A 22,762-nucleotide genomic window follows, 5' to 3' on the forward strand; every position below is an offset into this window, starting at 1 on the left:
ATATATCATGATTGCACTAAGTCAAATGATGTGCATATGGTTGAACTTATCTACACTAAAACCAGAAAATAAATAAAAACATATGAAGAACAAGAACCAGACTAATTTGTACAGGTTTTGTAGATTGAGACATCCTTGAACATAAAAGCCCAGGCCATCTAAATTTACAGATGAAAGCAACATGAAGTTATATAATAGAGCATAAAGGACTAATAACTCAAATTTGCAGGTGTCCAAGTCCAGACGTAATTCAAAAGCTCACCTCCTTAATAGATTCTTCAATTTTATGACATTGTTAAACGGTACCTTGTGAAAATGTGTCCAACTATTGCTTTCAAATAAAGTGTAAATTAAGCAGACCAAATCAATCTTGAATTTCCTTGTGAAAACCTTCCAGATACTATTGAAACACAATGACAACGTTTCAAAATTTATGGTTCAGACTACGACTAGCAAAACTGAAGGGACTCAACTACAAAACCAACATTTCAAGTGACTTTGAATACATAGTAAAACCAAATAATACTTTCAAGTAATGCTTTAACTCGTGTACATGCTGGTGGGGGAAAATGTTGTTCATCATCTATCTTTCCTGTAGAACTATCCTTGCTGCAGATTAAAAAGATCACCCACTGTTCAAACATCTCTTTTACGCCTCTTCTTGGCTGATTTTTTTGTACTTTTGACATCAGATGTTTTCTGCAGCGAAGGACCATGATTTATACTTCTGTTCTACAACTAAGTATAACAACGACATTACAAGTGACAGAATCGTACCTCCTTTGATATCTTTCTCTGTCTTTGTCTCTGCCTCCCTCTGTTTTTCTTTGAATCCTTTGTTGCATTTTTAATCGACTGACATAAATCAGTTGGTTAAAAATTTGTACCATCAGATATTTGAATGGACCCACAAAACAAAAAGAAACGAGCAATAACATAAAAATCGATGCATGCTTAGCAGTCAGACAAAATGTGCAACTGAAGAAGAAACTGACCTCTGCAAGAGCTAGAGTTGAAGCATGCCTCTCCTGGTGAGTTTCTCCATCAGCTTCCTCTATTTCTCCATCGCTATTTAGCATCATCTTAAGCCTTCCTTCCTTCAACAGTTTCTCAGACCGAGCATGCCTCTATCATATAAATAAAAAAAAAAACTAGATAAATACACTTGAAACTCTTTTTTAGTGATGTAATAATAGTAGGGAGTAAAAACCTTGGATTTAAGATGAGCCTTTAACGTTTCCTCTGATAAACAGACAATTCTAGGGCATAACTTACACTTGAAAACTGATTTACTTTTCAAGACACAGTCTAGCCCATCAGATGTCGTTGCATGATTATCAGCATCGGTATTTTGTATGTCTATCATATGGTTCTCAGTCGACGAACGTGTGGCCTTAACATCTCCCTTGTGATTCTCCCCTTCACTGCCATCATCATTTGTAGGTGAATCTGCCAAGTGCCAATCGTCATATCTTTTGACTACAATATCAACATCAACATAATACAATATTATAAAGATCAAAAAATCGAAGAAAGGCATTTAAATTAAGTCAACCTGAAGAATCAAGATTAACTTCATTTGCTGAGCTATCCTCGCTTTCATACCCTGGAAAACAAACCCTTTAAGTAAATATTTCGCAGAATCCATAAAGAAGCTAAACTGAACTTCACAAGAAAGAAAGGTATAGAAAGGGGATTCTATCAAAACTAGATGACACCAGCTAGTATTCATTGCATCTCATAAAATTCACAACAATCGACTTGATACAGGTTTACAAAGTCAATTGACTGTTTGGGAGTGCATTAACTTTAAGAGCTTACAGCATACAAGTTGTATTCAAAATAAACACGCTTTTCGCTTAAAACAAGTTAAAACACACCTAATAACCATACACTTCAAGCTGCATTTTGGGCTTACAACAAACACAATAAGCTATTAAGCTATACACACTTAAAATGCACACTCCCAAACACCGTTTCAAACATAATTTTGGCTTTCAAAGAACACAATAAACTATAACCGCTCCCTGACACACTCACGCTAGTAATAATGACTTTATGCCTATCAGTATTTCTAGGTCTAAATATCACCACTAATGCTTTCTATACGACAAAAGACCATTACTTTACAACGATATGAACACAAAGTAGTTAAATTCACTCGAGAAGCACAACAATAACAAACCAGAAGACGACGAGCAGGGCTGGTCTTTTTTCCTCGATTCAGCTCCCACATTCTGATCATCTTCTTCTTCTTCTTCTTCTGAATCTACAGATGCTTCGGCATCCAGTTCAGAGTCCGAAGATGATGAAGAATCCGAAGGGGCATCTTTATCCCCATGTTCAAGCTTATAAAACCTTCTTTTAATCATATCTTTTCACTAATCAAATAAGCCACAAAACAAAAGCCACATTATATAACTCAACAATTTCATAAGATACTGTATTAGTATCAAATACATATACATATGTCAATATCTATATTTTTAGTATATATTATAAGAAAGTTGCACATGTAATATAAAAAAGCAACAATCTTTTTAGAATTATTAAGTTAAATAAACATAATTATGAGAAGGGTTTATGAAAGAATTTAGTGGGTCCTAATTAATACATGAAATTGAAGAAAAAAAATAAGGAAATAATAATTGAATGAAGAAATGAGACCTTTGTTTGCCTAACAACAACTTGGGATGTGTGTGTTTGTAAGCGGGAGGAAAGGAAAAATAAAAAAGAAAAAAAGAGGAGCAAACCTGCTATAAGACGGCTGGTTGCCGAGGAGAAGGGTTTTGCAGAGTGAAAGTATGCAATACGTAGGCATCTTTGACTGGGTTTAATAGAAAATACTAAATATGTTTGATTTTAATTTAATAAATAAGTTTGATTTAATGATTTATAATAAAACACAAGTACATTAAAATAAAATCATTTAAGATTGTGGTAGTAAAACCTCTATAAATTAATAATGTTGGGATCGAGATATTTGATTAAATTATCGAGATATTATTATATCGATAAATTAATGAATTATAAATTTAAAGAGGTTCATGTATCACTTTTAAAATTTTCATATCCAATGTGCATTCAAATATTAAATGACACAAAAATCCAAAACAAATTGTTTTCAACACGATAAAATTTTCCATGAATTTTATCGGCTCAAGTAATTTAAACATGTAAACTATGACGAAGACATTTGTGAGCTTGATTACGGGTATGCATTATTAGCATAAAACGGATGTGAATGAGTTGCGGGATTATCCTGGTGAAAATAATGAATGTTTTGAGATTCAAAGCATTGAAGAATTTGTGATGGATACTGTTCAAAATCTAGTTGATGGTGATGTTGAGGATAATACAGTAGTTTTTTAAATCGATCACTCGGAAAGAAAAATTATAAGCGGGTAACAACTCCTCACAATTTTTGTTGCGACAATGTCTCAACTATTAAGTGCAATGTAGAAATTTAAAGATATATTCAACATAGATATAAAGTTTAAAAGAAAAACAAGTGAATATAGATTCATTTTTTACTAAACAATATTAAAATTTTGGAATATTTAAGAAATTATTAAATAGTATTGATGGGACCTAACCAATAGTATTGATGGGACCTATATTTTTAGAGAAATGATATTAGTACCATGATTTTTTATTATTCTACCACACAGTACTACATTACAGCACACTGTACAAGTTGATAATGCATGATAGTGGTACATGAATAAAAAGTTGTGGTACTAATGTCATTGCCTATATTTTTACCTTGAGGTTTCAAAAAAGTTATTATCTTATTATTTTATTGATTGGTGTTCAATTTTGTATTGGCCTCAAGTTAGGACCGGACAAATTATTCGTTCTATCGAGGTTATTAATTTATCGAGTATTAATTTATAGAGGTTCTACTATATGTATATTATGAAAAAATTTATACATTAATGTATATTTGTGCTCTATAAATTTTTGTACCTCTGTTTTATTCTGATTTAATTTAATGATCAATTGTTTAAAAAATATATACTAGATATCTATTTTCTAGCTAATAAATGTTATTTATTCATTCATATAATTTATGCACTTAACAATTTTCTATACAAGCATAAATTTACTGTTAAAAAAATTTTTATAGTCATAAAAGATGTGTATACTAATTTTGTGAAAAAAATTCTAAAATATTATTTACTGTTAAAAAAAATGTTATAGTCATAAAAAATGTGCATAATAATTTTGTGGAAAAATTCTAAAATATTCTTTGTATTATATGTGTCTCTCATTTTAACATAATCAAATATAAATGAATCAACTTAATGAATCTTTGATTTTGACTTTTGGATGATTTTTTTTCATGAACAGTTTCCGTATATTTATTAGGGATGAGATTCTCTCAAGCTGCCTAACTTAACTAGTCAAGTCAGGAAGATCTTGACCGTTGATTTAAAATAAAGGGTTAAGATTAAAAGATTATCTTTTAATCTCAACCCATCTTTTAATTTTAACCCTTGATTTTAATTCAAGGGTCAAGATTGCTCTAACTTGACCTCTCAAGTTATTTTCAACTTGAGGGGATCTCCACCTTATTTAAAAGTCTTATTTTTGAAGCTAATTAAAATTTTACATGTAGGATTTGCATGACCCACCTATCATACCCATGAATAAGCTATCGATTACTCACACGCAATTCACATCTCATACTCGGCAAAATGGGCAAGTTGGGCGGGTTTGGGTAATAGGCCAACACAGGTGTGAGTCAAAATGGGTGTGGGTCTAAACGGGTCATTTCAGAAATGCGGGTCAAGCTGGTCAGGTGCGGGTTGACCTGTCGTTCTTAAAATAATTTACCCAACAAAATGGGTCACAAAAAAAAAACAATTAGAAATCATGCTAAAATTAACAACTATGTTATCACCAAACAATCTGATTTATCCAAAGCTTAGAATGAGGAGCTAGCAACTCCACACTCTCTAATTATCCATGACAACAAACAACAGAAAATGACAGCAAAAAGGCTAAGTGTGACTTCAAACTGGCAAACTGAATTCAATATCCTCTATTAGTCCTCAAACCAACAGCAACTTATAACCATTCTTTTTGACAGCAAAACAGCAACATTCTATTTGACAGCAAAGTACCAAGTGTGATTCAAACAGCAGCAGCAATACCAACAACTTCACAACCTCTAGTATTATCCATGGCGGCAAACAGCAGCAAGTAACAGCAAAACAAGAGCAATATGCACTAAAAAACAGCAACTTGTAACCTCGAAGTAACAGCAACCTCACATTGCATTGACTATACATTTAACATCTTTTTTAACCATCAAAACAGCCTCCAAACACCTTCCATATCTACAGAAAACAGCCTTCAGAAAGCAGCATAAAACCTGCAAACAACAGCCAAAAAAAACCAGCAATAATACAGCTTTTCAACAGCCAATTTTTGCAAAACTGCAGCAAAATAACCAGTAAAAAACAGCCTAAAAAACAGCAATGATACAAGAGAAGAGCATAAAAACACAGATACAGAGCTTGCGCAGTATAATATCATATAAACAGAGTGCATAGACAGTATATAATGCAAGCTAAAGAAGATTCCTATACAACAAACTACCTAAATCAGTCAATGTTGACGGGAAAATCTTAAGCAATATTGTCCCCGAGAGCTGGAATCAATGCTTCAATATCCTCTATAAGTCCGTCTTCATCCATTTCGTCGTCATCTATGCATGTAAAAACTTATAGAGTTATGATCAGATACAAAACATGCAGATAATAATATACATATAATCATATCAGTACATTAACAAGGGAATAACTATAATACCTTCTCGATCAAACAACCAATCACGAGTGCATAACAATGCCTCTACATTGGCTGACAACAATGAGCTATGATATTTGTTTAAAATTTGACCTCCAATACTAAAAGATAACTCGGAAGCGACAGTGGTCATTGGGATGCTCAATATATCACGGGCCATGAGAGCTAACTGTGGATACCTCCCTTGGTTATTTATCTCCCAAGTCCCAAGTACCCCAACAAAACCCTTCTAGATATGGCAATAATCTCTGCTCAAAATCTTGTTATATTCACAAGTAACTTGCTACTAATAGCTACGTAAAATCAAGGTTCAGTCTGTAATTTCGTAATCATGGTATCTTCCAGCTTAATTGCAAACTTTCAGGTGGAACTTAGATATCAAAAGCTAAACTCTCACAATCATTAACATTTGGAAACCCTGTGACTCCTGTGAGCGCCGAGCGGGTGCTAGAACTAGGTGATCAGAGTCGGCAGGATGGGTGGGTTGGGTAACAGTCTTGGTTTGAGATGGGTCTTATTTGATCACGGGTCAAAATGGGCCGGGCAGATCAGGTTGACCTGCTAAACTTTTTCGTCTATATAGAAGACTGTTTTTATACAAGCAAATGCATGATTTCTGATTAAGGAACTATTTCTGGAGGTAGTAAACTTTTGAGGAGTTTCAACCCACATTACCCGTTAAAGATAAAGGGAAAACACCCTAATCTGTAAATAAATAGATTGAGAATATTTAACCAGCTCTCTGTGTTTAAAAATATTATGTAAATGGTACATTTGTTAAGGCTAAAATGCAGGGCGCTCGCATAAAAAAAGTACCAAATCCCGATCCCATCACCATAATATGGTACCGAATCCCAAGTGGGATTGGTAACTCTACCCACTTTTCTTAGTCTTCGGGGACCGGTCCAATACCTGGAAAAAATCCCGCAAACACCATGATATATCGGTACCGTACTGATACCAAGTCATATGAGGCCGGGACCAGTATCTAGTCTGGGTAATTATTAGGACCGGTACCATCGGTACGGTCCCATTCCCATCCCTACAAAGTGCGCCTTGTTGGCCTATTTTTTGTTCATGCGAGTCTCATGGTGAATAAAACAACTAGTAGTGGCACCACATACCTTAGATAGTTAAGATTAGTTCCCCTCCAATACAAAACCTTATTTTAAAACAAATATGTTTATAGAACGAATCATGCTTCACAATGACATGAAGTGAATGCTCTAAAACTTCTTAAAAATTTTATGTTGTTGACGTCATACAAAATAGGTGAAGTACACAACTACACATGAAGCTTCTTCAAAATGAAAATGAGCAATATTGTGATCATAATCACTTGATCTGTTTGGATATATCCATACTAACACGCAACAAGAAGACTTTAGTATGAATAACTACCATTGCATTGACTAAATGTCACAAATGTGAGAACATGTAATCTAACAAATTCAGGACACATTGATTCATCAGCTGAAACGGAAATAATTAAGCAACAAACATCAGGCAGCTCCAACGTCACCTTTTCATTCTCTTCGGGCCTCAAATCTGTCACAAGGGCGGAATCTTTTGTTTACATGTTAACATTTTCTTTTGTTTTTTTTCTTTTTCTTTCTGCAGAGACGAGGAGTCTTTTTTGATAGACGTTCCATTCCCGGTGCTTGAACACATTCATCATCTGCAGCACTATTATGATTTTTAACATTAACATTCTTTTCAGCCTTCTTTTTTGATAGGTTTCTATATCCGATTACTGTTGCTTGACCATATTCATCATCTGTAACACTTTTATTCTTCTCATCGTGAAACCTCTCCAACTCTGGTTTAACAAAATGGATTTTGGATGCTTCAACGTTTTTATCATCTGCAGCAGCTTTCTTCTCTAAGTAATGGAGATGCTCTTTTAATGTAGTCTTCGATAGGGTGTCAAGAGCAGAAGATTCATACTCATCTGTAATATCTACTATGTGGCTGTTGCCATTATCATTGACAGCACCAACAAGTGTTTCAAGCTCCGGCCTCCCACAATGGTAAAGGCCCTGTAATACACTAGCCTCCTTATTGAAATAAGGTGAGTCTATTTTCAACCGAAAGAAGTTGAAAACATTTACAGCTACACCGTTCTCTTTGAGCTTCTCTCCATACGAGTATGCCGAGCTAAGATGCAGATTTATAGTACTAGCAGCAATAAAGAAAAACACAATTACTTGATTAGCAAACATATGTGAGATTTCAACTTACGGGTCTTTTTAAAGAAAAAGATAAAAATAAATTAAGACTTGCATATGTGAAACAATTAAGCAGATATAGGATTAAATACCTTCCAACAAACATAAGTAACCTTTTTTTCATATCTGAGAGACCACGGGAAAAAGTATGACATGCACGAGCCAAAGCCCATTCAACTTCTGTCTCACCTTCACCTTGACAAGGTACATCTGAGAAGCAAGCATAGACCCGATTTTAGTTCAGCCATTAAGTTCAGTCATACGTACACATATATTTTTATTTTATGTTTTCAAAAAGGGCAAGCTACCCTAACCCTCCTCATCAGCTAGAGGAATGCCTAGTATAGAGGCAAGGACTACCGAACCGACCACCCCCTGGCCCCTGCCAATTAATCCACTGTGGGACTGGGACTCGAATCTAGTGGGACACCCTGAATTAAGTCAAACAACTTACCAATGGGCCACCAATCAATCACACACACACATGAACATATATATATATATATATAAAGATGGAATATACAACAGGTAATTAAGTAAAAGGAAGGAAGGAAGGCAACATCGAAGGGCACTCATGATTTGTTCTAGATCACTAGTAGGTTGAACTAGTTCACAAAATCCTAATGAACTCATTGTCGAAATGCTCACAATACTCTTTGGATTACACTGCAAAGAAAGCGGGAAAAAAAAATAGTTGTGGTCAACATAAATAAAATAATAATAATAATGGCCCAATCAAGAGTATATATGACATGATAATGAATGACCAACCTGTAATACAGTTTTACAATACAATCTAGCAGCCTTAACTTGAGCGTGATACACCTCTTCACAATAAACCGCTCTCCGGCCATTGTCAATACAGATAACTGTAAACTGAAAATATATTGCACACACATACACAGTTAGTTTTGAAACTTTATTGAAAAGCAAAAAAGAAAGAAAAAAAAAGTTGAAAATATGTACCTCTGGAGGCGGCGGCTCCATCATGCATGAATTGAAGGTACCTGAAATTCATACAAAAAATATGTGTGTGTATATATCAACAAAGCCGTACAATTGTAAACATCATCATCGTCAAAAAACAAATACAGGAGTGGAAAAATTACGCAGACGTACAGTCCATAAATTGGTAAAAAAATCTTTTAAATTTAAGTTTAAAAGGAAAACGTTAACAGCCTAGTTGTAACTATTGCAGCTTCCAACTTCACCTTTTCATTCTCTCCAGCCTTCAAATCAGAAGACGACGAGCAAGGCTGGTCTTTTTTCCTCAACTCAGCAACCGCATTCTGATCATCATTTTCTTCTTCTTCTTCTTCTGTATCTACAGATGCTTCGGCATCCAGTTCAGAGTCGACGATGAAGAATCCGAAGGGGCATCTTTATCCCCATGTTCAAGCTTATAAATCTCCTTTTAATCATATCTTTCACTAATCATATAAGCCACAAATAAAAGCCGCATTATATAACTCAACAATTTCATAAGATAGTTATACATATGTGTAAGTATTATGTATAAATTTACTGTTAAAAAAATGTTGTAGTTATAAAAGATGTGCCTAGTAATTTTATGAAAAAACTCTAAAACATTCTGTTTATTACTTGTGTCTCTCATTTTAGCTTACTTAAAATCATGGTTCAGTCTGTAATTTCGTAATCATATTATCTTCCAGCTTAATTGCAAACTTTCAGGTGGAAATTAGATATCAAAAGCTAAACTCTCACAATCATTAACATCTGGACACCCTGTAAGTGGGTGCTTAAACTAGGTGATTAGAGTCGGCAGGATGGGTGGGTTGGGTAACAGTCTTGGGTTGATATGGGTCTTATTTGATCAAGGGTCAAAATGGGCCGGTCAGATCAGGTTGACCCGCTTAACTTTTTCATCTATATAGAAGACTGTTTCTATACAAGCAAATGCATGATTTCTAATTAAGAAACTCTTTCAGGAGGTAGTAAACTTTTGAGGACTTTCAACCCACGTTACCCGTTTAAGATAAAACACCATCCTTACCCTATTGTAAATAAATGGATTGAGAATATTTAACCAGCTCTGTGTGTTTAAAAATATGTTTTAAATGGTACATTTGTTTAGGCTAAAATGCAGGGCGCTTGCATGAAAAAAGTACCAAATCCCGATCCCAGCACCAGAAAATGGTACCGAATCCTAAATGGGATCGGTAACTCTACCCACTTTTCTTAGTTTTTGGAGACCGACCCAATAGCTGTAAAAAATCCCGCAAACACCATGATATAGCGGTACCGTACCGATACTGAGTTATGTGAGGACAGGACCAGTATCAAGTTTAGGTAATTATTAGGACCGGTGCCATCAGTACGATCCCATTCCCATCCCTACAAAGTGCGCCTTGTTGGCCCCATTTTTTGTTCATGCAAGTCTCCAATACATACCTTAGATTAGTTCCCCTCCAATACATACCTTAGATTAGTTTAGGTAAAACAACTAGTTGTGGCACTACATACCTTAGATTAGTTCCCCTCCAATAAAAAACCTTATTTTAAAACAAATATGTTTATAGAACGTTGTATTCCAAAGTTTAAAATCATGCTTCACAATGACATGAAGTGAATGCTCTAAAACTTCTTTATTTTATGTTGCTGACATCATACAAAAGAAAAGTGAAGGTACACAACTACACATGAAACTTCTTCAAGATGAAATTGAGCCATATTTTGATAATAATCACTTGATCTGTTTGAATATATCCGTACTAACACGCAACAACAAGACTTTGGTATGAATAACCGACTTCCATTGCGTGGACTAAAAGTCAGAAATGTGAGAACATGTAAATCTATCAAATTCAGGACACATTGATTAATCAGCTGAAACAGAACGAATTAAGCAACATGCATGCATCAGGCAGCTTCCAACTTCACCTTTTCATTCTCTCCAGCCTCAAATCTGTCACAAGGGCAGAATCTTTTGTATAAACGTCAACATTTTCTTTTGTTTTTTTTCTTTTTCTTTCTGGAGAGACGGGGAGTCTTTATTGATAGATATTCCATTCCAGGTGCTTGAACACATTCATCATCTACAGCAGTATTCTGACTTTTAACATTAACATTCTTTTCAGCCTTCTTTTTTGATAGGTCACCATATCCGATTACTGTTGCTTGACCATATTCATCATCTGTAACACTTTTATTCTTCTCATCGTGAAACCTCTCCAACTCTGGTTTAACAAAATGGATTTGGGATGATTCAACATTTTTATCATCTGCAGCAGCTTTCTTCTCTCGGTAATGGAGATGCTCTTTTAATGTAGTCTTCAATAGGGTGTCAAGAGCAGAAGATTCATCATTATCTGTATTATCTACTATGTGGCTGTTTCCATCATCATTGACAGCAGTAACAAGTGTATCAAGCTCCGTCCTACCATAATGGTAAGTACCCTGTAATACACTAGCATTAAATGTGTCTATTTTCAACCGAAAGAAGTTGAAAACATTTACAGCTACACCGTTCTCTTTGAGCTTCTCTCCATATGAGTATGCCGAGCTAAGATGCAGATTTATAGTACTAGCAGCAATAAAGAAAAACACAATTACTTGATTAGCAAACATATGTGAGATTTCAACTTAGGTCTTTCTAAAAGAAAAAAATAAAAATAAATTAAGAATTTAAGACTTGCATATGTGAAACAATTAAGCAGATATAGGATTAAATACCTTCCAACAAACATAAGTAACCTTTTTTTCATATCTGAGGGACCAAAGGGAAAAAGTTGAACATGCACGAGCCAAAGCCCTTTGAACTTCTGACTCACCTTCACCTTGACAAGGTACATCTGAGAAGCAAGCATAGACCCGATTTCAGTTCAGCTATAAAGTTCAGTCATACACACACACATGCATATTTTTACTATACTTATTTAAAACGGCAAGCTATTCTCCTCATCAGCTAGAGCAATGCCTAGTATAGAGGCAATGCCTACCGAACCAACCACCCCCCAATTAATCCACTGTGGGACCCCAATCAATCACACACACCCGTCACACACACACGAACATATATATGTGTATATATATATATATAAAGATGGAATATACAACAGGTAATTAAGTAAAAGGAAATAAGGAAGGAAGGCAACATCGAAGGGCACTCATGATTTGTTCTAGATCACTAGTAGGTTGAACCAGTTCACAAAATCCTAATGAACTCATTGTCGAAATGCTCACAATACTCTTTGGATTACACTGCAAAGAAAGCGAAAAAAAATATATATATAGTTGTGCTCAACATAAATAAAAAACAATAATACGAGTAATAATAATAATGGCCCAATCAAGAGTATATATGACATGATAATGAATGACCAACCTGTAATACAGTTTTACAATACATATAGCAGCCTTAACTTGGGCACGATACACCACTTTACAATAAACAGCCCTCCAACTATTATCAATTCAGATAACTGTAAACTGAAAAAACACACACACACACACACACACAGTTAGTCAGTTTTGAAAATTAAATTGAATAGCCAAAAAGAAAGAAAAAAAGTTGAAAATATGTACCTCTGGGGGCGGCGGTTCCATCATGCATGAATTGAAGGTACCTGAAATTCATACAAAAAATATGTATATATATATATACACATCAACAAAGCCGTAATTGTCAAATCAAAAACATACTAATGAATGGTTTTCTGCAGGTTTTCGAGTACAACAAACATTTCACAGTTTAGAAATGTTGAGGGGCTGCAGTTCTATATGACACTTGGCTTGGCGCATCTTGCTTTAAAAGAGAGTTGGAGGAACTCATCCAGGTTAAGGTAAGCAAGCGTGGGTTTTTTGTGTGTCAAATTCTTTTGAGCAACTAGAATTATATATGTTAAATACCGTATTTCTATTGCCTCATTTGCGCATGATAAGTTAGGGGTGTTTGCTTGCATGTTTAAAAACTGATTATGTGATCTTATATAATATACACATTAGTAATAGACATGTTGTTGGAGATGGTAGTTGGATGTGCATTTGGTGTTCAAATAGGTGATTTTTCTGAGTAAATGATCAATAAAATGAGTAGAAATGACAGTTTTTTTTATTACTAAAGTAGTATATTTTTGCAGACTGAGTAAGCTCAACATCTCTCACTATATATTAGTGAGACACTGCCATCCGTGCTCAGGTTTTAAACGAATTCATTCCTGATGTATATATTTGGTGATCTTGTTAGTATTATAGTTTATACATTATAGACAGTTTAAGTGTGGCTTTCTTTTTACTATTTCAGGTACAACATATGTTATGTCAAGGTACCAAGATGGGTGGGTCGGGTGATGGTCAAAACACATTTGGATTGCAACCGGTACATCATATGTCAGGAAAGCAAGAGAGTTCCCTGTTGTATGAAAAAGTAGAACAACATCGTATGCCAACATGACCTTTACAACAATCACTTACTGTATTTTGTAACACCCCAATAAGGCGGAATAATGGGATATCACAAGAAAAACACAGCACGACATAGAAATTAAGTAGAGACAAATCTAGATGCATTAAAAGGATTGGGAATCCATACAATTTAATCAATTACAAATCCGAGACCATACAAAAATGCATAAGGAGCACGACCATCAAACGTTTACAAAAAAGAGTACAAAAGATGGCATATGATCCTAAGCATAACCCATGAGCGGGAACTATGAATCACGGATCCATGATAAAGCCCAAGTCCAATCCTAGCATGCAAACAATCAATCATCATCCAACACGTCTTTGATTTACCTGTTCACCTGAAAAGTGTACTAAAACGGGTCAACATAAAGTTGGTGAGTACGTAGGTTTGAGTAATAAGAGTAAGTGTCAGGATAACAACCGTTAACAATTCACGTGGATTTGAATACCTAGTCACATTCGTACCAATCAACACAATCAACGTTTACGTTTAGTGATAGTTAAACAACGCGCGACTTACATAATAAATAATGCGCGATAACCGGCACGACTTACATGATGAACAATGCGCGATAACAGGCACGACTTATATGATAAACATTGCGCGATAACAGGCACGACTTACATGTTAAACATTGCGCGATAACAGGCACGACTTACATGATAAACATTGCGCGATAACACGTTACGACTTACATATATTTCAAATGCGTCATTTCACGTTTCATGGCATAACAATCATATCAACTGATAACCGCTAAGTAAAGAGTTTACTTTTCACCCCGAAATATAAGTGGAAATGGGGTTACGGAACTCACCTTTGCCTTACGTGTTTGTAGGAGGTGACTAAGCGGGAAAGCGGGGAGCACGACGGTCACAAACCTATTATAGCAATATTAAATCATCACATTAGGGTCTACGTTACAAAATAAGTCACCCTAGGCCTTTACAAGACACCCCAAGGTCGAACGCTGAATTCACGGTTGGAGAAACGAGGGACTCGGGAAAAATGGTGATGAATTCTCATAAAAAGGATGTTACTACAAGAAACTAGACTCTCATACGTTTCTAACGATAGGTCATACACCTAAAACGGACTTACTGATCAAAAGTTATGAGCGTTTGAAGTTAACAAAGGAGGACAAGTGGGCCGCAGGTTCTCACTGCGCCGCAGTCAGGACCAAGCAGCAAGTCCATGATATGCCACTGCGCCAAAGTGGATTCTCGTCTTCCACTGCGCCGCAGTGGCCAGATACTGAAGCCAAGCATCAGCAGTTCAGCAGCAAGAACGAACCAAAAACCAAATTTTTGACATCCAAATCAACTAGTGGTGCTTCAAGACTCGCTTTTAGGCTTAAACAAACATTATTAAGTATAACTAAACATATTTCATCGATTATATCCAATCCCTTAACACAATTACATGTCCAAATCGTTCTTGACCCAAACTAACCCTAATGAAACCCTAATTTGACCCATTTTAAGTTTTAGCCCAATTTTGACCAAGGGTTTCTTAGATATGACCAGCAATGACGTTATAAACATAAAAGAGAAGATTTAAGATGAGTTTATCTTACCAAAAGAGTCGAAATCTTTCAAATTCCGGGTTTGGGGCAAAAACTTGGATTTAGGGTTACTTGATTGTGTTAACTTGATGATTATTATTATTATTAGGGTTACTTGATTGTGTTAACTTACTACTACTAACACAAGATTTAGGGGAATTTATAGAGAATTTATGATGGATTTGGGTGGTGGTTGAAAGAAAGAAAGGAAGAGATGAAGTAAATGGAATAAGAAATGAATGAGTGATGAGTGTGTGAGGGAGTGGGATGGGGGCCGGCCTAGGGAGTCCATTTTTGGGCTCCCGCTCCGCTAAATTCGACAAATAGCTAAACGTTAACCATTTAAACGCTATAATGGCTCCGTAAACACAATTAGACTTCACGTTACGTTACTATACAACAAAACGTTCAAAAATCCATATAAGTCAACAATTTCATTCATCTTCCAATTTCATTAAATTACAAGTCAACTAAATCAAAAATCACGAATGTTACATATTTGAGTTCCAAAAAACATTCTGAGGAGAAGATTGTGAAATCTATAGTTTGTATAATGCATCATATATAGTGTATCGAGCTATGTTTGTTTAGCTAGCAAGTCAGAGACTTTATAGAGTTCTTATATGATAGTAAATATCATTGTTAATTCAGGAATTAATGATTACTTATTTTTTTTAACGTGTTGTTACTCTTAGATTGTTCAATTAAACAGTAAAAGTTAAAACTAAATGGAACCCGGCTGTGATAAGAAGCAGGGGTGGCGGACTCTATTTGGAGGAAGGCGAGTTCTATTACAAACTAGGCGCCAAGGAAAAAAGGGGTTCTATTTGGACTTTGCGGGTTCTATTATGTATTTATGTTTAATAGAAACCGGTTGTTGTTTAAAAGGACCTGGTTATTGAAGCGAGCTCTATTGCCAACTCAATAGGTTTTTTAACCGGGACATATAAAGGAGCGTGTAGTGTAGCAAGAAAAAATTCATATAAAATCATCGATAAGAGATTGAGAGCTTCAACGTGTAACTTCAATGTGGCCCACCCCCAAGTTTGTTTGATCTTTTGCCTTTTGAACTTCTCCGTATAACTTTTTTACTATTTTTTGTGGAAAATGATTTATTTTCCTAAAAGATTAGCCTCAAAATCCTCCTAATAACTTTAGGTAGTGACATGTGGATACCAGTTATTCTCTTTCCTAATCTCACCCCCTGATTTTTCACATGTCAAAATCCTATTAATTAGGAGGATTTTTAGACTAACAAGTTAGGAGGATTGATCACTACCCTTCATTTTTTTGTTCTACAAAAAACATAGTATGTGGGCTTTAAAGTTGGCCCAACATAAAATTATGGTGACCCAATCCTTTTATAAGGGGTTCTACCAATTGATACTAATAAAAACGGATAGCTAGACGTAGCATATAATGGCGATTAGAGTTTGGGGGTGGTCTTTGGCCACCCATACCCCCAATTATCTCCACCCCTGACAACCAAATATTGTCGGGTTAAATCGAATTCCAATTAGATGATCTATAAAAAAAAAAAATCCAAAGTCTAAAAGCATGAGTTTATGTTTAAACTTATAAACAAAAGTTTACAAACATATATTTACACCAATCAAAATCAATTTATTTTTTATTATATTCTTTTTTCTCTTTGTTCATTAGTCCATGTCACGTGTTACATATGTTTATAATGCTACATATGTTTATAAAATTTAGTTTGTATGATGTTTGTAAGTCCTAGCGTTTTCCGGCATTTATTTTTCCAAAAATATATTCTTGTTCTTGTTTATGATTAATTTACAAATTAGATAATTAAAACAAATTATTTTTAACTGATAAATAATGATATTGTCATCCTTTGTAATTTGAGGTTTATATATATATATATATATAACCAACTGGGTAGGATTAGTGGTTGGAGCTCATGCCTCTGGAAACAGAGGTCATGGGTTCGATCCGCATGCCCAGCAAGGCTGGAGGTCCTTTTCTACCTATGGTAGAACCTGGAAGCAGCCTCTCTACCTTTGGTAGGGGTAAAGCTGTCTACATCTCAACCTCCCCCATACACCGTCGACGGTCTTTGGGACCCAAAACCCGTGGAAGACGGCATTGGGAGTTACTTTACTTTACTTTATATATATATATATATATATATATATATTAGATGGATACCCACGCGATGCAGCGGTGGTATACTACGGCGGTGGGCGGAATTGACAACGGTTGATGGTAGTAATTTCCATATTAGCGTTAACAAAATTGCGGGTTACAAAAGAGAGACAGTGGTTGGAGCGTGCCTGATTTTAGGGAGGAGAGGGTATTATGAGAATAAAAAATGTCCAATAGTAAATAAGGTTTTCAAAGACAGAAATAATTAATATAGAGATTTGCTTTATTAAAGAGTATAGATATAGATATAGATATCATGTTCAACTATATAGATGATGATTTATTAATTAAGACTCGATAGACACATGGCTTAAAAAACGGAAGGACTGATTGACGACATGTCATAAAAAAAGTTGGCTATGAAACTTTTAACTAAAAATGAAAGCATCACTAGATCTTGTTTGTTCAACAAAACGTTTAAAGGGGCCGTTTAGTACTATAAAGTGATATATTTGTGTACTAATCAACTTGTTTTCTATAAGAAATGTTTGTTCACATGGTTTTTAGGTATTGGGCATCATTAACTTTCAACCATCAAGACCAAGTACCCAGGCGTGGGTTTCATTAATGCCAATAAGTCATTATGTGGTTTCCGAGTTACATCTGCTTTACGATTTCGTTGTCGTTTAAGGGTGAGTTAATTTGCTATAAAGAGCGTAATATATCCACATTAGCTTGGCAAGTTTTGAATTGAAGTTTATATATGTTTCCAAATATTGAGTACAAGCTGTAACTTTTTGATCCAAATTACTAGCTTCAAGCTAGCAGGCTCAAGTTTCTTCGGGTTAAAATGGGCCACGATGAGTTTTCTCTTCTAGATTTTTGGGTGATACAAGTTTTTCATCGAAGGTTTAAATTGGGTTTCTCTTATGTGAGGAGACTAGCACAAAACGATTTAAAACCACCGGATGATAAAATAAGCACTATCTGGAAACTGGGCTTCATCAGCAAATTCCGTTGTTAAATTAAGACCCACGGATTAAAGTCTGCAAAAATATAATTCAATAAATTATAACAAAATATATACTGAAGTTTATTTTGATAGATTGTTTTGATGCATATATATGGTTTTGATAATTAATTTCAGTGAAAAATTATAAATTTTTCTAACCAAATAGGCTAATTATAATCCTTTTAATAAGGTGACATGTGGTATCCACTAATTATCTTTCCTAATTTTGTCCCATGATTTTCTCACATGTCATCATCTCATACTTAGAAAAATTATTAGGCTATTTGGTTAAGAGGATTAATCATTTTCCTTAATTAATATTTCTTGCTAACATATATTTTTCGTTGAACTTTATCCTCCCTCCGTCCCATTAAAAGTGTCATATTTTGAATTTTCAAAGTTTAACTTTTTTAACTTTGACCTTAAATGATTTTGTTTGTGTTAGATAATACTTGATAAAAGTTATATGAAGTGATTGTGTTTAAGACGTGTTTTCATTTTCATCAACTTTTATATAACAAAAAAATATATATTTGAAGTCAAAGTTTTTAAAAAAAAACCTTAAAAATTCAAACTAAGATATTTTTGACGGGACGGAGGAGTAATATATAGTAAGAATATTTTTGTGAGTTTTAATACATAATCATTGTCAATAATTAATGTTACATCGAAAAGATTTTGTAGCTAGTGGACCAACGTTTTAAAAATCAATTTCTGCTCCCAAATGTCTTTGTCTTTACGTCTATAAATAAATCGATCATTACTTACTTATCTCTATATAGTTGTAGCACAAAAGAGAATTTAAGAGACTGATAATAATGGAGGAAGCCTTGTTAGTATCGACAGAGCAACAACAGAGATGGAGGGTTTTATTCACAAAGGAGGTTAAGAGATCTTGTTACATAGCCTTGCCAATGGTGGTGGTGTTGGTGTCACAAAACTTACTACATGTGGCTTCTATGTCGATTGTTGGCCATCTTGGTGAGCTGGAGCTCGCTGCAACCTCTCTAGCCACCTCTCTTACCAACGTCACCGGCTTGAGCCTCCTCGTAACGTCCTTTAGCCTCTAATTAAATAGCTTCTGTCGTACGTACGTATTTTAATTACTACATTACTTTTCTAACAAAGTTGTGAATATATTTGTCTTGTACGTACAGTTTGGAATGACGGGTGCATTGGAAACATTATGTGGTCAAGCCTATGGAGCCAAACAATATGAGAGGGTTGGTAACTATACATATAGTGCCTTAATATGTCTCATTTTGGTATGTATTCCCATTTCTATATTATGGACCTATGTCGACAAACTTCTAATCCTAATCGGCCAAGATCCTTTAATTTCAATGGAAGCGCGCAAATTCTCGATATGGCTCATCCCTAGCCTTTTCCCCTACGCAATGCTACAACTATTAACGCGATACTTACTATCACAAAGTATCATCTTGCCGATGTTATGGAGCTCAATCGTGGTTCTTGTTTTTCATGTGCCCGTATGTTGGGCTCTAGTGTTTATGTTAGGCTTTGGGGCAGCTGGAGCAGCTTTAGCCGTTGGAATGTCGTACACTTTGAATGCGATCTTGCTTGGGATTTATGTGCATCACTCGAAAGCATGTGAGAAAACTCGTGTCATGTGTCCTAGAGATATTTTTTCAAGCATGCGAGAGTTTTCTCGCTTTGCCATTCCTTCTGCTATTATGGTCTGGTAAAGTATATATATATATACTCACAAATCATCCTTTAATTCGTACATGGTCCTTCGGCTTCTTTTTCTTCTTAACATATATCGGATGTGTTTTTTTTCAGTCTCGAATGGTGGTCATACGAGATTGTTGTTTTGCTTTCAGGACTCTTGCCAAATCCTCAATCAGAGACTTCCGTGCTCTCAATATGGTAGTTTTCTTATTTATGTACTCTGCATATGACCCGTTAGTGATCCAAAGTTACCGTTAAAAAAAAAAAAAAAAAAAAAACAATGTAGACTAATTTGACACGTCTATTATATGTATCTTGTTTTGAAACAGTCTAACAATGGAAATCTTACACTATTACGTACCTTACTCATTTGGGGTTGCGGCAAGGTTTGACTTACATTGATTAATTTTTCTTCTAACTAAACAATAATAATAACTCTAGTGCATGTCTATGAATAATAATCATGTTTTTTTTCAGCACAAGGGTATCAAATGAATTAGGAGCCGGTAATCCAAATGCGGCAAAAATGGCTATTTTAGTAGTATCAGCTCTTGGAGCATTGGAGGTGATAATAGCCGTCAGCATTCTTTTTTGCTCACGTTCTATACTCGGATATGCATTCGGTAATGACAAGGAACTAGTCGACTATGTCAAAGACATGAATCTTCTTCTATGTTGCTCTATAGTTGTAGACACAACACAAACGATTCTTTCAGGTAATAAATTGGTTGTTTCTCAAGGCAAATATTTATACAGTACAAATCTACACTACATATTTACAATTTACTTACATTGAGATTAGAATCTACAATCTCTTAAATCTTAATATCTCGAGTGGTATAGCTAGAGGTTTATGTTTAGGGAGGCCAGCTGAACAGGCATTTATGTTTTATTGATGGGTCAATTTACTTTGGACTATATTATGATAAATCAACTTAATTGGTATGTCTAAAAATCAACTTAAGTATAAAATGATGATATGTGAAAAAATCAGGGAGCAAGATTAAAAAAGAGAATTAGTGGATTTCACAAGTAAAATTCTTAAGGTTTTAAATTGATTTTTAAACATATAAGTTAAGTTGATTAATCATTTTCTGTAAAAATAGCATTAGAAAAATAGTATGAAGTTTTTTAGATAATGTGAGTGGGGTCATGGCCGACCTGGCCTCCATGGGGCTCCATCCCTGAATTTCATCGCTAGCAAAAGGCCCATTTTTTTTTAGACCTTTGTTAATGAGTAACATCTAGCTATCGGTTTTTCAAACTATAAGAATATCAAGAAAGTTGCTTGTTGTAAGCAGGAGTTGCTAGAGGGACCGGGTGGCAACAAATTGGAGCTTATATTAATCTTGGATCGTATTATCTTGTTGGAATCCCTATGGCTCTAGTCTTGGGTTTTCATTTGCATTTAAAAGGGAAAGGATTGTGGAGTGGATTGATTATTGGAATATTCGTGCAATGTATTATGCTTTCTCTCGTTACACATTTCACTAATTGGAAAAAACAGGTAAATTATTGACTTGGCCTATAACTTTATCTTGATTTTAATATGCCCCAACAGATCATTATATAGTCTTTGACGACATTTTAGGCAATAAAGGCAAGAGAACGAATGCTTGAGGGTGCAATTGTTGATGACCATTGATTGAGGTTACAACTTAATCGCAAAAGCAGCCAATTACAACTTCATGTTCGCAAAATTGTTTGTATTTAAGTACTGTTAACAAGTTTAAACTGAATGTTTTTATCAAAGCCAAACACTATGAAAAGTATGATTTATCTTTTCTATTTGTAAAAATTCATCTTTCGAGCTTTCTTATATACGTGAAATCATTTGATTATTGATCGAACAATAACTTGATTATATATATCTTATATATATATAAATGAATAAAAGAAAATTGTTATAACGTAATTTTTTTTAAAAAATTCTTATGTGGTACAACTATGGCTTTTCAGAGACGGATCTAGGAATTTGACTTAACGGGGGCAAAAAAAAAAATTTCCTTAAAAGCCAAATGACATAATATCAACTAGACATATCATTATAAACTACAAATTTATTAATTAATAAAGAGTTGATATAAAAAAAAAATCCGTAACAATAATCTATATCGATCGATATTGATACTATCTAATAAAACAAACCACCTTTTTTTTCCTTAAACTTTTTACCTTTGAAAAACCAAAAATACCCTTCTCCTTTATTCACTAATTTAAACATCTTCATCTAATATATCTATAATGTCTTTAATGAAATAATTTACAGTATATATTCCACAACACTTAAAATAATTACAATACTACCTTTAACATCAACTACTTTTATACTCACCACAATCGTCGCCCCCATCACCGTCCCCACTGTCGCTCCACCACCGTCACCACCACCACCTCCGCCATCACTACCCCCACTGTCGTTGCATTACGCAGGCATAAATCTAGTATCACAAACTCAAAATCTCATAAGTTACATAAATGTCTCCTAATTACAATAAGCTTGAAATAAATATATTAGTTGTTAATGTTACGATATATAGCTGAGAAAACAAAAATGAAATATATAATATGTGAGAAAGTGAAGATATTTAATTATATCTAATTTCTAGCAATACATTAAATAGTTTAGTTTTTTATATTTCAATCCACAAAAGATTTTTGATTAATTCATTCATATCATTCTTGATTTATCGGTTTTAATTTGCCAATAACCCAAGAAACATAATTTAATTATTGATTTAATTACCATATCTTGGTAATTAGAAAAAAAACATATATATTCGTTTCTTAAACCGAGGTCTATAAAAAGAAAAAAAACAGATGTATTCTTTAATATGTCCTACATCTTATTATGTAAAATCTGCCATATAAATTTAACATTTTATCCTTTTTCATAGTTTTTTCTCAAAACA

The 22,762-nt window shown here is 34.4% G+C and overlaps 2 protein-coding genes across 3 annotated transcripts; one reads left to right on the forward strand and one right to left on the reverse strand.

The window, feature by feature from the left end:
- Positions 1 to 375: 375 nt before the first annotated feature.
- On the reverse strand, positions 376 to 2,818 carry LOC122588932. 2 transcript variants are annotated; one of them, XM_043761149.1, is made up of 7 exons: positions 2,754 to 2,818; positions 2,186 to 2,381; positions 1,556 to 1,606; positions 1,211 to 1,449; positions 996 to 1,127; positions 778 to 855; positions 376 to 699 (listed from the first exon to the last, which is right to left on the reverse strand). In XM_043761149.1, the coding sequence occupies exons 2-7, from the start codon at positions 2,370 to 2,372 to the stop codon at positions 637 to 639; spliced, it is 750 nt and encodes a 249-aa protein (XP_043617084.1). In that variant the 5' UTR covers positions 2,373 to 2,381; positions 2,754 to 2,818; the 3' UTR covers positions 376 to 636. The 2 variants fall into 2 exon arrangements, with proteins under 2 accessions (XP_043617084.1, XP_043617085.1); XM_043761150.1 differs by lacking the exon at positions 2,754 to 2,818 and adding an exon at positions 2,668 to 2,743.
- Positions 2,819 to 18,976: 16,158 nt separating this feature from the next.
- On the forward strand, positions 18,977 to 21,566 carry LOC122590046 (protein DETOXIFICATION 14-like). Its single transcript, XM_043762382.1, has 7 exons — positions 18,977 to 19,207; positions 19,316 to 19,860; positions 19,962 to 20,048; positions 20,180 to 20,236; positions 20,328 to 20,566; positions 21,152 to 21,357; positions 21,442 to 21,566. Exons 1-7 carry the CDS (start codon positions 18,977 to 18,979, stop codon positions 21,493 to 21,495), a joined length of 1,419 nt encoding a protein of 472 aa, XP_043618317.1. The 3' UTR covers positions 21,496 to 21,566.
- Positions 21,567 to 22,762: the final 1,196 nt, after the last annotated feature.

This window comes from Erigeron canadensis, chromosome 2 (genome assembly GCF_010389155.1).
Source record: "Erigeron canadensis isolate Cc75 chromosome 2, C_canadensis_v1, whole genome shotgun sequence".
Classification (NCBI taxonomy): domain Eukaryota; kingdom Viridiplantae; phylum Streptophyta; class Magnoliopsida; order Asterales; family Asteraceae; genus Erigeron; species Erigeron canadensis.

What these genes read in the sequence shown, in the direction of transcription:
- LOC122590046 (XM_043762382.1), top strand. Translation starts at nt 18,977, where the DNA reads ATGGAGGAAGCCTTGTTAGTATCGACAGAGCAACAACAGAGATGGAGG. An exon ending in CCTTCTGCTATTATGGTCTG is followed by an intron (nt 19,861 to 19,961) that starts GTAAAGTATATA and finishes GTTTTTTTTCAG; the next exon opens with TCTCGAATGGTGGTCATACG. An exon ending in TCATTTGGGGTTGCGGCAAG is followed by an intron (nt 20,237 to 20,327) that starts GTTTGACTTACA and finishes GTTTTTTTTCAG; the next exon opens with CACAAGGGTATCAAATGAAT.
- LOC122588932 (XM_043761149.1), bottom strand. Translation starts at nt 2,372, where the DNA reads ATGATTAAAAGAAGGTTTTATAAGCTTGAACATGGGGATAAAGATGCC. An exon ending in GCCCTGCTCGTCGTCTTCTG is followed by an intron (nt 1,607 to 2,185) that starts GTTTGTTATTGT and finishes TTTGTTTTCCAG; the next exon opens with GGTATGAAAGCGAGGATAGC. An exon ending in AGAGAAAGATATCAAAGGAG is followed by an intron (nt 700 to 777) that starts GTACGATTCTGT and finishes CCTTCGCTGCAG; the next exon opens with AAAACATCTGATGTCAAAAG.